A 14,752-nucleotide genomic window follows, 5' to 3' on the forward strand; every position below is an offset into this window, starting at 1 on the left:
AATGATAAGAAAAAGTAATTTTAAGATAACCAAAATAAAAAATATAATTTCAAAGGAATAAAAGCTCATTTAATGATCATGCGGCTAAATTTCTAATCTTGGAAGTGGCTGAGTGAACTTTAAAAATCAAAATACTTATAATTAATCTTGAATTAATGAGTGATAGGAGGTCACTTTCTCTTTTTTTTTATTCAATACGAGGTCACTAGATAGAGAGAGTAGATTGGAAAAATAGGTTGACTATTAAGAAAAATGTCCCATCATATATTTTATACAAGGTTGAATTATATTAAATGCTCAGAAAGTTATATTATATCCACAATTTTTTAGTGAGTATCAGTATTCGTCCATGGATCTGACCTGGACCTTGCATGTTTATTTAATTATTTCAACAAATAAATTCTTATGTAATTATGACAAGTGATGTAATAAAAATAATTGATATTTTAAAATAGTTCTATATGCCAAACATACGAGGAAATGGAATAGCCTGTATATATTTCCTTTTTTTATACTCCCAAAAAAGCCCAAAATCTCAAAAGGGCAAAAACAAACTGAGCCCAAAAGCCCAATCCAAGATGCAGGATTGCAGAATATTGCTACACGCACCTAACACAATTACTGATACACCCAATAATTGTGTGCAATTCCCATTTTGCCCTTCCGTAAAACTGATACAGATTAATCAATTTGTACGAGGTCTAATCCGTGTGATTTCGCGTTATTAACAAGATGTTATAACCAATTGGGGTCAATTATGTTATAAAATAATTATTGTATATTTAATGTGCATGTAAATTTAGATACTTTTTGTGACAATTAATTTTGATCTAATAATTAATTTATTCATATATATAAATTGTAAATAAAAATCATGTTTTTTGACCTTATTACAATTGATTTTGATCTAATAATATATTTTTATATATATATAAATTTTAAATAAAAAGCATAAGTTTCATAAAAATTCATATATGTAAACATATTAATTATTATATCAAAATTAATTATTATAAAATTTATTATTTAAATTTACATACGCATTAAATATATATTAAAAATTTTAATATTATATATATAATGATATTAATTATTTTATAACATAATTCACCTGTTAATTCTGTCAATTGTTCATAAATTTAATTCTTGCTTAAACCAATCTATCAATTTTATGAAAAGAAAAATGGGGATCACACACAATTGTGAACAATTGTGCTGAGTGCGCCTAACACCAGGATTGCAGGAGAGAGAAGAACAACAATAGCGCGCAAATAGTTGTGCATCGCTTCAGAGCATATGAAATACTGCAAATTTTCCCTCGTTTGTGACGCTAAGGAAAAATCGACCGAGAGGAGATGATTTTTTTGTTTTTATTTTATTGGGTAAGTGTTAGCCTCAGTATTATTATGCTATCAATTGCGTCCAAGGGAAGTTGTTTCCCTTCTACTATGATTTGTTTCATGCATATTGAAGAGCGATTTCTCTTTTAGTACATTAGTTGTTGAATGCAGGTGATTTAAATTCTTGGGCAAAACCATAACAAGAGACGACTCTGAATACGGTCATTTTACTGGTTTAAATTTAGTGTGCTACGTGTTTCGTGGGTCATTATGTAATGAAGACAGTTACTTCTTCGTTTTGAACACGCTATGTATATATATACTTGTTATATCCTTATATATATGATCAGGTTCAGTACCCAGTTCAATGTAGTTCAAAACACACACACACACACACACACACACACACACACACACTTGTCTAAAGGAGTGTAAGCAAGCTTCTTTGATGATTTTATTAAGTTTAGGACCAAAGAATAAGTTTTGGGAGTGCAGTTGTTAAACTGAAGTGATACTGATAAACGGCATGGCAAAGTTTTTATGGTAGGTCTTCTTCAATGAAAAGGAATGATTGAGGTTTGTTGAAGTGCAGGGAGTAGAGGGTACATATCCCTTCCACTTTGTCAAAAAACACATATCCCCAAATTTGAAAAGCATGATGGCCATGACATGTGAAAGCTCAATTGTTTCCCCTCTTTTCCTGTCACGAATATGTCAGGTAATGGTGTTTCTTTTTCCACCAAGAAAGAAGTTGTTGTATTGTTGTAATCACGTATTTTTCTCTTCTGACTCAGGCTAAGACAGACCCAACAAGAGCCTTTCTGTTGGAGAATAAATTCTCAACAATTACAGTAACCGCCTCGCCAAGGTAACAACAGCTCTAGAAAAATAGCATTAATAATTGCATTTCTTGTATTTGGCTTTGAAAATTTGAAATATTCTGCTTTGACTGCAGACAAGTTGTATCCGCTGCACGGTTGTGCAATCCAAATTTGGCCACAAAGGTGGTAGTCCCATGGAGAAGAAGTAGGTTATTCATTCTATTTTCATCATCTTCTAATGCATTCTTGGTTATATGAATGATTTGTTTTACCTGGAATGCAGAAAAGGGAAGAAGACAACAGGAAAGAAAGAGCACCACTTGTGGAAAAGTAGAGATTCTGCTCAGTCTGGCCAAAAGGCACTTGCTCTTGTTAGGACTGTATGTTTGCCTACCCATTGATATCCTTTTCATTCAGAATCTTAGGTTTGGGGTATTACTGGATTCTCCACATTCATCAGCACTGCCATGATCTGATATTTTATCATCCTGTGTATTCAAAATTAGACTTTGTCCGCCAGTTACGGGTTAGTTTGGATTAGTTAGATTCAGTTATTTTTTTAGTATCTTTAACTGTAACTTACTTTTTAGATATAGCATACTGTTATTATCGGTTTATAGATTGAGCACATTCATTTCACTCCAATACAAAGAGTGATTTATCTCCTTTTTCTTATTTTTCTTCTGGTTTCTGGAGTTTTCTCAACTTTCCCTCAATTCCTCTACCGATTCTTGATTTCTTATAAGTTATCAGATTATGGAGGTGCAGATGAATGTGGAGAAGCTGGTAATACAGGATATGAAAAGGACCATTTATTAAATACTATGAATTGATTATAGAAAAAGTACCAAGAAAATAATTTAATGAACAAGGGGAGGGTTCTTTTAATTTTGATCTTGTGCATTGTGAAACTTGAAATGACAGGTTTATAAACTCCCTAATGAGAAAGAGGCTGTTTATGGGGCATTAGACAAATGGACAGCTTGGGAAACAGAGTTCCCAGTGATTGCAGTGTCTAAGGCTTAAAAAATCTTAAGGAAAAGGGGTCACTGGGTTCGTGCAATTCAAGTAAGATCATAACTATTCTAAAGAATTCTTGTTTTGTATCATACCAAGTGCTTTGTTTGCCTTTATGAATTTTTAAAGAATATTTGACAACAAATATTGTGTTTGTTTGATGACTGAAAAATTGTGTTTTCATAACAACCCCCTAGAACTGATATCCCTTTGTTTAAAGTTCTCAGGGATTTGAAATTTTCATATCCTCATGAAATGAATGAAGGATGATGGTATATCGTTAAAACTTTTGATAAATGAATTTGAGTGTTAACTAATGCTGAAATTGCTGAGTTGCGCTTTAAGTTTAGCATATGGTTTGAGTTAATAAGTAATAACTAATACATAAATGAAAATGGTCATTATATCATCAAAATGTTCCCTCGGCTGTTGAAGTAACAGTATGTATTCTAGTTACATATATCCATATGTTTTAATTTTTTCTCTTTTCTTCTTAATAATGTTTAATCCATCAATTTTTTGAGAATGCTATCCAGGTCGTTTAGTTCGTATAAATATCCATAAGTTTTAACTTTTAACTACATGTATCTGACATCTCAGGATTGGCAATTATACACATATATGTATGAGTTAAATGTACTTATGGTGCTCTGTGAATGATCTCATGTTTGGATACTTAAGAGGAATGGAAAATAATTAGTCTTCGGTAATTCTCAGGTAGCTAAGTGGATGATAAGCAAAGGCCAAGGAGCAATGATGGGAACATATGACACCCTTCTTCTGGCATTTGATATGGACAAGAGGGTAGATGTGGCAGAATCGTCGTGGAATATGATCATACATGCCCACATACGCTCTGTCTCAAAAAGATTGTTTTCTAGGATGATCTCGTTATAGGATCATCATAATATGCTGGATAAGATTATAGAGGTAACTTTCTTTGTACCATTAATCTCACTGCACCTTTACATGAATTTATTCTGCAATTCTGAATTTAACTATTCTATGCCTTAACATATTGCTATCTTATCTGTAAGTTCAGGTATTTGCAGACATGGAGGAGTTGCGGGTAAAACCTGATGAAGATACGGTCAGGAGAGTGGCAAGAGCCTTTAGAGAACTAGGTGAAGAAGAGAAGTGGAAACTGGTTATAAAACGATATGGGCTTAAATGGAAGTACATTCACTTTAATGGTGAACGGGTGAGTTAGAACAGAAGCATGGGAAGATAATGAATCAACAAATTGAAATGGGTAAATAAGTACATGTCAATGATAACACCACTAGATCTTAGTATCTGGGATCTGCTGTTTCGAAGCAATTTATCTTGCGTTCTACTCCTGCTGCATTAGTCGCTCACCAATTTGATTCATTGTCCTGCATCCAGGTCCAACATAGCTACTGATCAATCAGAGGTACTACATTGAAGGATTGGGCTGCACCCTAAATTGAAAAACTACAATGTTGTAATGTTAGATATATAAGATTTGATGTCTACAGTCGAAACTTGTTTTCTAAGTTCTGCCTGTACTAATTATGCGTTTAGGGATATTCCTTACACTGGGTCAACCTAATGAGGCTGACAAATTGAATCAAATTAATTAAGTTGTTTAGTGTTTAGTGTTGTTGTTTTTCCACACAAACGGGTCCAACTTGTTCTGAACTAATTAAATTTGATCTCTATTGATTTGGTTTTTGCCTCTTCGGGTTCTTACTTTTTAAAAACCAAACCAATGAGAACTAACACCCATGCCAAACCAATGATTAGATTCTTTATGCTTGATTTTCTTTTGGCGTTTAGCTACCAACTCGAAACTAACACCCATATTAGTCCTTCCCAAATTTTAATGTTTCTTTTTACAAATAATATATATTAAAGCGATTGAAAGATCCTCACAAAATATCGGTGCCTGTTGGAGAGTGCCTAAAGTAAGGCTCAACAAATGAGTGCTGTCAACTAGCTAGGAAGATTTGCCAAAAAAATATGCAGAATAATTTCTCGTGAGAGAGAGAGAGAGAGAGAGAGAGAGAGAGAGAGAGAGAGAGAGAGAGAGAGGGTACAAAAGAAACGAAGCGGCAGAAAAACAATGATGTCATTAGTGTTGATCTTGTATTTAATCCTCAAATAACATTACTTTCACATTTTTAAGCATATGGTCCTAGCTCAACCACTCATAATCTGTATCCTGTCTCTTCAAGATTCTCCAATTATTTGGCCTTTGGCCTTTGGAAAGCATAAGAAAATGTCAGAAGGAAAAAGCACTTCAATAAATTAATGAAAATAAGAAGACTTAATGTTATTTTATGGAAAAGACACTGCCACCGGGCTTCTTACAATGTGATGTTGGTGAGTCCATGCATACCATCCAAAATAGTACTTATCTGGGCCATGCTTGGTTGGTATCTGACTCCAATTTGCTGTCACTGTGATGGTGAAGTTAATTTTCTGCCCAACATGATTAAATTTCAGAATGTTTGGAGTGGCTGTGATGGAGTATTCCTTTGGTGACACCGCACTAAACTTGTAAACACTCCTGCCCCTACCAACATTGGTGACTGTCCTCTTTATAGTCTTAGTGTAATAGAGTCTATGGATTTGTATGGATGGATAGTTGAGCTCAAAGGGTTCAAGAAATGACTTTGGACAGTTATATGTAATGTTAAAGTTTTGAGTTACTCCAAGGTTACAAGTGTAAAGAAGGTAGCCCATGTAGGAGGCATCATAAACCAGTCCAGGATCTGCTGCTCTTTTGGGGTTGAAGTGGCCAGACCCCATTGCGAAAGGCGTCGCCGGATTTCCAGTTTCATCAGTCAATGGATGACCTGTGTTGTCTGTTGTCATGGCTACAAGAAGAGAAAATGATTCAGATCAGGAAAATTCAAAATGATGTTGTAATAGACTTGTTACCATGATCAAGTTAGCCTGTGTTTGTTTGCACATTAAATACGCGCATCTAGCAGCATTTTCACGATGAAAAAACACAAAAGCTACAATTTGCAGCTTCTGCCTCGATGCGGATCAAATAATGTCAAACATAGAACTATATATATATGCACTTCAGTTTTGAATTCTTTTTGTTATATAATATGATATCCAAGTATTAATGCCACATAAAACAGATCAATAAATCATTCCCCTTATATATAGAGTTGGCCCATGTTTATTTGCACGTTGAATGCTTGTGTCTGCCTCGACACGGATCCAATATTGTCAAACGTAGAACTAAACATGCGCTCAAATTTTGAATTCTTTTTGTTATATAATATAAGAGAATTGTTATGGTAGGCAGAGAAATCTAAAAATTTTGCTAACTTGTTTGTTGGATCATTAGTTAAATGAGTTTGGACACATGAAGAGAAAGGAGAGAAAGGAGAGAGAGAAGAGTTCTTCAACAATAGCAGAAAAACTCTTAAATTTCTGAGGATACCATAGAATTTCTCATAATATAATTGCAAAGTATTATTGCCACATAAACAGATCAAATAAATCGTTCCCCTTATATAGATGACAAATTGCAGCCCATTATGCTTTGATTGATATCACTTTTTTTGTTGGTTTTTCAAATTAGACTGGTTTATATATGATCAGGTCTAGCAGCAAACCATATTTATTAACTGCCACTATGTAAGCCACTGTTAGAATTGAAGTAGGTGAATCATCTAAGGTAGTGGTACCCAATTAAGAGGTGTGAATCTTGATCTTGAAGTTACCTGTAGTCATCAGGGCAGATCTTATAGCAGCAGTGCTCCATGTAGGGTGTATGGCTTTGAGAAGAACAGCTGCAGCAGCAACATGAGGGCATGACATTGAAGTTCCAGAGAAGATGTTGTATTTAACCACTCGTTTGTCGTTAAATGTCATTCTTGTGGGGCCATCTTCAGCGGTCCATGCTGCCAATATGTCTACTCCTGGGGCTGTAATGTCAGGCTGATAGTCCAAAATGATCAAAGAAATTTGATGTTACTTTTGATATATATATATATATATATATATATATATATATATATATATGTACAAGAGAGAAGTCAATTGCATGATGACACAACACAAGGTTTCAACTTTCAACTGTTATGTCTAGTAAAGTATAGAGACAACTGTGGCAGACATATCTAGGACCAAATCTGTCTTCTCAAAAAAGCAAAGGACATTGATTTGAGACAGATTAATTATCAAAATATTCTTATAAACAGAATAAAAAAAGGACATTGATATAGTGATCAAGTAAAGTAAGTCATATGAGAATTAGTACCTTCAGAATATTGGGGTCAACTATATTTGGACCCCTGCTAGAGAAGGAGGCCATGGAGGGTGCTGGTTTGGTTTCTAACACTGTTGTTCCTGGTAGAATTTGTGCCATTGGATTTGGAGTAGAATGAACATATTGAATAAGTTTTAAGGAATTCTCATAGGACACCCCAGTGGCTGGAATAAAATGAGGATCAGAGGGTACATCTTTCCCATTTAGTTTATTGTTGCCAAGGATAAAACCAACCCCACCTGCCCTTTGAACTTCTAAGCCTTTTTTCAGTCTTTCTCCTTGCCCTCTCATGCAGAGAACTATCTTCCCCCTTGCCTTGTTGGGTTGAAGGGTATTGTCTAGGCAAAACCTGCACGATTAGTTAAATAAACCTTTTCAATTTATTATTAGTCACACAATCAGAATATATGAAGAGTAGTGCTGAAAAAGTACCCAGAATTGTTACTAGGCAAGCCTGGATGTTCAACATCTCTAGCTAGAACCAATGGGTAGAAGCTGTTTCCCATGTGGAGTGGAGTAATAGATCGACCCTGATATTAACATAGACAAAAATTATAATTCAAACGTGTTAAAGTTCATCATGAAGCCATAAAAATTAACTCTACTTTTTTTTTTTTTTTTTTTTTTTTTTTTTTTTTTATAGTGGATCTTGTAATTTACAAGAATTGATCAGGATGGATCATGTGATTTTGAGAAATTACTGTACATAGAACTGGCATTGGCTCAATTGGTTTTCAATTTTCAATATTGGAAATAAATCTTCTTAACCAATCTTGTGAAAATTTTAATTACCAATTCTTCTATTGTTTATTGAAAGTATAAACACAAAAATTTTAATTTTTAAAAAATGTAACTTTTGGAGGGAAAAATAGCATTCAGATGTATTTGAAGTGAAGAAAATTTTGATGATTGTAAAAAAATTCAGATTCAATTTTTTTTTTTATAAAAAATTAAAATTTATCAATTCAACTATTAAACTTAAATTTTTTATAAAGTATATCAGCTCTAAATTTTACATGACTAAAAATTAATTGTGACTTTATCATCTTATTTTTTAACGTATAATATATTATTTAAAATATTAATTAATAGTAACTATTTTGATTACATATCTATAAGTGTGTATGTATGTATTTCAAATAAATATTCTCTAATATAATAATTTTTTAAAATAGAACAATAAATTAACATAAACTTAATAATTTAATGTCTTATTTATTTTAATAAATATTATATATCTCTCTTAGTTTAATAATAAAAAATTTTATTCTCTCCCTTTTACTTAAGTCTAATTCTTCCTAGTGTCTATTTGACTTCACATCAATTTTGAACGTTTCCAATTAAAATTAAGCCACGTCAAAATCACCATAGAAGGTAAAAACTACTCTGAATATTTTCACTAAGAAGGTATGTTTGTGTTACTGTTTGAAAGCAGCAGAACATACAAATGGATGCTTCTATCAACACACTTTTTTTTCTACGTGCATTCAGGGATTCCAAACAGTAATTCAAAACAAGCACACAGTATAGAACCAGACACACATGGCTAATTTTACCTCAATAATTGTTCCATTGCTGAGCTTAATTGGAGCATGAAAAGAACGGTCCACAGTGCTAGCAGCAACAGTGATGATCCATGGAGCAGGGTTTGACAAAGTCTGAGGCAAAGGGCCAGAGTTGCCAGCACTACACACAACCACAATGTTCTTCCTCACAGCATGCAACGCACCCCTAGCAATCACATCCTCTTCATATGAAATTGGTGCACTGAACCCTATGGAAATGCTTAGAACATCAACTCCATCACCAATGGCATCATCTATTGCTTTAAGCATGTCAATGTTTGTGCATATGTTCCCTTCGTGTTTTGACTTTCCCTTTATTGGCCAACATGCTTTGTATATGGCGAGACGGGCCAAAGGGGCTCCTCCTAAGGCTGTGCCCTTGGCGAAGCCTCCAATGGCTGAGGCATTTGGAACTACACGCCCTGCAACTATTGAAGCTGTGTGGCTTCCGTGACCATCTTTGTCACGTGCTGATTTGTAGTCTTCTTTTTCGTTAAGAGGGCCAAATGCACTTTGGTAACCATGCAAGTAGTAACGTGCTCCAATGATCTTTCTGCACCAATTGTATATACATGCAACTTCAAGTTATGGTTCATGAGGATGGAAAAGGCTAAGAATCTTTACTATTTATATTAGTACTATTTAACATATTATTCGGGGATGCTGTCCTCTCCATATCTTCCTAAGGTAATTATAGCTGGTTTGGACTTGAGGCCTAAAATAAATTTTTAATTTTTTTCCTTTTAACACTGGGTCTTTTAATTTGTTAACATGTGACTTTTTTTTATTAATGTATAAGACTTTCGTTTACCGTAAATATTAATAGCAATTTTGTTAGTGGACTTAAAACATAAACTTTAGTTACTTTATTAATTTATTTTATCTTGGTGAAATCATTTTTATTTTTTATATATACAATTGATTTTGAACCAATAAATATGATTAATATGTATTTAAATTAATTTCAATAATAAATTTCATATTGAAATGTGTTTCACGACATGTAAAACTGATTATATGTGCTAACATAGAATATCAATAAGCTAGCTATAATACAAGTGCACACACACATTATATATATCACTTTTATTATAATAATTAAAAAAATGCAAGTGCTTTTTTATTAAAAATATTTAATGTTATAAGTATACCATAGGTTGTTAATGATTTGTTTTTTTTTTTTTGTTAATTTTTAATAATTTTCGTCGGCAATCATTAGTAAAAGGCTCTAGTAATATTTAGAAATTCCAATTTGTTATTTTTGTAAGTAAAATATTTATATAATAAATTTATACATTTTTTTTTACAAATCAGAGAAAGATAGGAAAACAAAACAAAAGTTAAAAAGAAACAAAGAAAAAATAATACTATATAAATATGACATTTCTTATTGTAAAGACTAAAGACACCCACCCCTTCTAAAGACAGAAAATTTCCATCATTTTAGCTCAGCCACTCCCTTTCAAATGGCCAAGAGTCATAGACTCAGATTCTGAAACATCACGAGTAACCAAAGCAAGATTTGTCAGAGTTACATAATTTTCATCAGTCTATCGTCCCAATACATACAGATGAAAACGTTGTCCCCTAGTTTACATGGCAGTTTCTCTCTCTCTCGTGCACATGTTTGTGTGTTTTGGCATGCACTGACCATTTCAGTGTGGAGCTCTTCAATAATTGAACATTTTTCTTTTCCTTCAATCATCTATTTCTAGACTATGGGAATGGTATATATATTATAGTCACACACCACACGCCAAGAAAAACGACATTGACACAGCCAAAAATGAAAAAGGAAGAGATACACACACACACACTACTCTTTCTTGACTAACAAAAGAAGACAGGGAAATACATATTGAGAGGCTCACGAGATGAAAAATAAAAGAAGCCAAAAAACAATTAAGTCAAAAGGAAAAAAGCTAGAAATCATATACATCTAGACGAGCAAGCTCTGTATAGATATTCTATTGAGAATTTAACCCCACGTATCGCCAAAGTTGGATTTGAAAATGCCTTCTTTGACCTTATCATTGTGTCTTAGAAAATTTGTTAGTGAAATATATAGGACTAAAAAAGGACCATATCTAAAGAAACCAACATGTTACGTTGGTTCTTTTGAATCTAGTTACAGTAGGATCGTCTTTTATAATGTTTTGCATGTTCTTTCCTAGTGAATTTTTCTATGTTACCTGTTCAATTTTTTTTATTAAATAGAAAAATAATTGTGAATAACTTTCATTTGTATATAATATAAAAATGATAACTCATAATATTATTCCTTAAAAATGTATTCTTCCTTGGCACGTAAGGCAATGGAGGTATATAGCTCTATGCACATTTCCTTATTTAATTGGTTATCTTTAAAATGAATATATGTACACCTTGACAATGACATGATCATAATTTATGCAACAGATAGTGAATTGAACTTTTACTTTCGTACAATTTAAGCCACTCGTTATATATTCAAGATTAAATAAATGAAAAAAGAAACTACTAATGTTGGGTAACTCATAAAGGAAACCTATTCAAAGGTTCCAAAGTTCATTTGAAAAACTTTCATAACAAAAGGCAATTGTCTTGTCATCATTATAATACATATGTAACAATAAAAATTAAAAAGTTAGATGGAAGCTTGATTAAAAAATCACAAATTTACTGTTCTATTTTAAAAACTGCTATCACTACCCTTCTGTGAAATCAAACTATTTAAGTCTTTATTTTCTGTGAAATATAACTTCAACCTTAAATTATATGTCTTACCCAAGTTCACTAGCAAAAAGCAAATTCCTTATTCAGTGCCAGTAAAAACAATTCGAATATATCCATATATATGAACTAAAATTGGCTGTTGAATAGAGAGAAAAAAAGTAGAAGTTGGAGCGTGATATAAGGAAAAGCACAGTCACCTATTACATTGAGACGAATCGAAAGCAGTTCCATTTTGGCACACTCCTTTCCATTTTGTTGGAACTGGCTCCATCCCTTCATCACTGAAGCTCTTTGAGTCTGGCCACACACCTGCAATTGCAATTAAAAGCACAGTCATCACATACCATCATGCAGACACGCACATAGCACTGACACACACGTTGCTCTCTTGTGTGAGACTACTGAATTAGAGTAATGCTATATACAGAAAAGAAATGAAAGAAAAATGTGAAATAAGATATATAGCTAATATGATGGTAGGAGATCGATACAAAGAAAACAAATACTATGTAATATGCTGGATAAAACCATAGACATAGTAAGAAGATAAAATACCACTATCAATCATTCCTACTATGATGTCTTTCCCATATTGTGCTCTGGCTAGCAAGTTTCCATCTGTGTGATCGGATTCTTCTTCCCAAGGATTTAAAGGCCCATCTAACCCCACGAAATTCCATGATCTTGTGGTGTGCAAAGAGTAGATCTTTGGCTGGTTCTTATGCACAAAGACCACTCCCTCCATTTCTGTTCCATGTTTTCTTTTCTACGTTAGATAGATAGATAGACCAAAACTGTGAAAGAATTATCTATTTTTACCTGAGAGCTTATTAGCTTCTTTTGGGGTAAGCAATGCTGCAAAGCCATTGATACTGTGCTTGTAACTATAAAGAAGGGAAGCTCGGGCTTCCTCCTCAGTTTCTTTCACCGAAAGCAAATAAGAGTGATGGCTATTCTCAACTTCATGCAGTGTTTTGTCATCACTAGTGTGATCTCCAAACAACTCAACTACATAAACCTGTGAGAACCGCAGAAATCAAAGATTGTTTCACATGAGAAATAAAAGAGGATTAAAAAGACTAAGAAGAATTAGTAGATATAAAAATGAAGTACCTGCTTTGTTTTGATGCATGAAGCTAAGGGAAGGAGTAGGTGGAGAAAGAGTAGGAAATAAGTTGCGGGAATGATGCTCTTAATTGCCATTTGTAGACAAACGCAATATGATAATGAGATATTTATATACTATAGTCAATAGGGGTTACACGAATCTCTAACCAATGCTTTGGCCCTTATCTCTAGTCTCTAGAGTCGGGACCTAAATTTATGCTAAATGATTAAACGACAAGATTTTAAAGGTATGATATTTTCATAGGTCTTTCTGCATAAGACATAACTCTCGTGAGTGGTATGGTATATCATTGATGGATAATGTAACTTATATACTGTTGAACTAAATAATTTTCTGTTGAAGATTCTCACAATATTAACAAGATCTTTTTTTTTTTTAAAAAAAAAATTTTACCATCTGAAATTTAATCATTTTTCATGATCTTATCTAGACTGAGGGTGAAAAACTAAGTCTCAAAAGTTTACGGTCAAACCATTGAATTTTTTAGTTTTTACTGACACAAAAAGCTAGTATTCCTCTATATAAAAGGAGAATGTTTGAGAATAGTTACGGCCGGTTACGTATAATTTGCAAATGGAAAAAAAATCTTATATGCATGTATTTTTTTTCATTCGTACATATAAAAAAGATAAAAATAAGTAAAAAAATAAAAATAAAAGGTTAAAAGTTAAAACAAAGTTCATATATTCCCAGAATCAAAGAGGTGAGTGAAAGTACTAATGTCAGGACTGGACTGACAGAGCATGCGGTCAAAGAAGACATGCATGCAAGGTTCTGGCTTCTGGGTTGTAAGTTGTAACTATATATGTCTTTCCTTTCATTTTGAGAAATGGAAAAGAAAATGACTTTAAGTCTAAAATAATTGGTACGAGTATCCGATTAATCTGGACAAATAAGATAAAATAATGATAGGGAACAATTTTTTTTTTCTTTCTAAACTTTTAATTCAAGAACATTTTAAAATGCTTGAGGGGGAAAAACTTTAACACGGTACAATATTATATACTTTCATACTAGCTTTAAGAGGATCTTTAACCGGACTATATAGTGAAACTTAAATTTGGTTTGAGTGTTTATTTATTTATTTTTATTTTTAAAAATAGTTTTTATTTTTCTTTAAGACAAAAAGCATTTAAAATAAAATTTAAATATTGATCGTGTATATTTAAAATAGTTTTATGTCATCATCTAATCATACATCATCACTTAATAACCAATATAATTAAGAGAACAAGAATAACATTTACAATATAAAGAAAATTTGTCTCAGATAAAAAAATCACAAAAAAATATAATAAAATCTGAGATAAGAAAATAAATGACACTCGAATGTTATTAACTCTACAATCTCTCACTAATGACATCGTTAAAGTAAAAGAAACTATCATAGGTAAAATAAAGGATTTGTGCTTAAGTGTTAATGTACTAAAAGATTGAATGATCATGTAGTGATCGAAGTGAGGTAACACTTTGCATCAAAGAAGTTATCGAATTACTTTTGAACTTAACTTAATGGACTTAAAATGAGACTTCCACAATATATATCTTACTTTTAATATTGTGAAGGCTCCACGATAAAATATTTGCATAATTATTTTAGGTCTTTATATACGCACTTTGGGTTGCTCACAAGTGTTTTAGAAAGATTGTCAAAATCTTTCATGGGATGAGATGACTTGTATCTTCACACACTCATGTGGATACATACATAAAGTGAGTCTCTATATAACAGCAGACCACCAGCCAAATATATGTTTATTAAGAGAATATATCTCAACCTCAAATAAGCACCACCCTACAACATAATTAAGGATGAGAATTTTAGTGTACATAAAAAAAGATAAGAACGTAGCAGAAGTTAAACACGATTTGAACAAGTGGTTAAAAGTAAAAAAAACAAAAAAAAT

The 14,752-nt window shown here is 32.6% G+C and overlaps 1 protein-coding gene and 1 pseudogene across 1 annotated transcript; one reads left to right on the plus strand and one right to left on the minus strand.

Moving 5' to 3' along the window:
* The first annotated feature begins 1,193 nt into the window (after positions 1-1,193).
* Positions 1,194-5,027, plus strand: LOC114376321 (annotated as a pseudogene).
* A 221-nt stretch (positions 5,028-5,248) lies between these two features.
* Positions 5,249-12,973, minus strand: LOC114376320 (subtilisin-like protease SBT5.6). The gene is made up of 9 exons (XM_028334399.1): positions 12,830-12,973; positions 12,536-12,734; positions 12,272-12,463; positions 11,914-12,025; positions 8,993-9,554; positions 7,869-7,966; positions 7,428-7,785; positions 6,889-7,105; positions 5,249-6,021 (listed from the first exon to the last, which is right to left on the minus strand). Exons 1-9 carry the CDS (start codon positions 12,917-12,919, stop codon positions 5,480-5,482), a joined length of 2,370 nt encoding a protein of 789 aa, XP_028190200.1. The 5' UTR covers positions 12,920-12,973; the 3' UTR covers positions 5,249-5,479.
* Between the last annotated feature and the right edge of the window lie 1,779 nt (positions 12,974-14,752).

This window comes from Glycine soja, chromosome 11 (genome assembly GCF_004193775.1).
Source record: "Glycine soja cultivar W05 chromosome 11, ASM419377v2, whole genome shotgun sequence".
NCBI lineage: Eukaryota > Viridiplantae > Streptophyta > Magnoliopsida > Fabales > Fabaceae > Glycine > Glycine soja.

Bases quoted from the DNA above. Each gene is read 5' to 3' on its own strand.
- LOC114376320 (XM_028334399.1), bottom strand. From the start codon at position 12,919: ATGGCAATTAAGAGCATCATTCCCGCAACTTATTTCCTACTCTTTCTC. The intron at 12,026-12,271 runs GTATTTTATCTT...TTGCAATTGCAG, and splicing joins AGTAGGAATGATTGATAGTG to GTGTGTGGCCAGACTCAAAG. The intron at 6,022-6,888 runs GTAACTTCAAGA...CTCTTCTTGTAG, and splicing joins ATCTGCCCTGATGACTACAG to CCATGACAACAGACAACACA.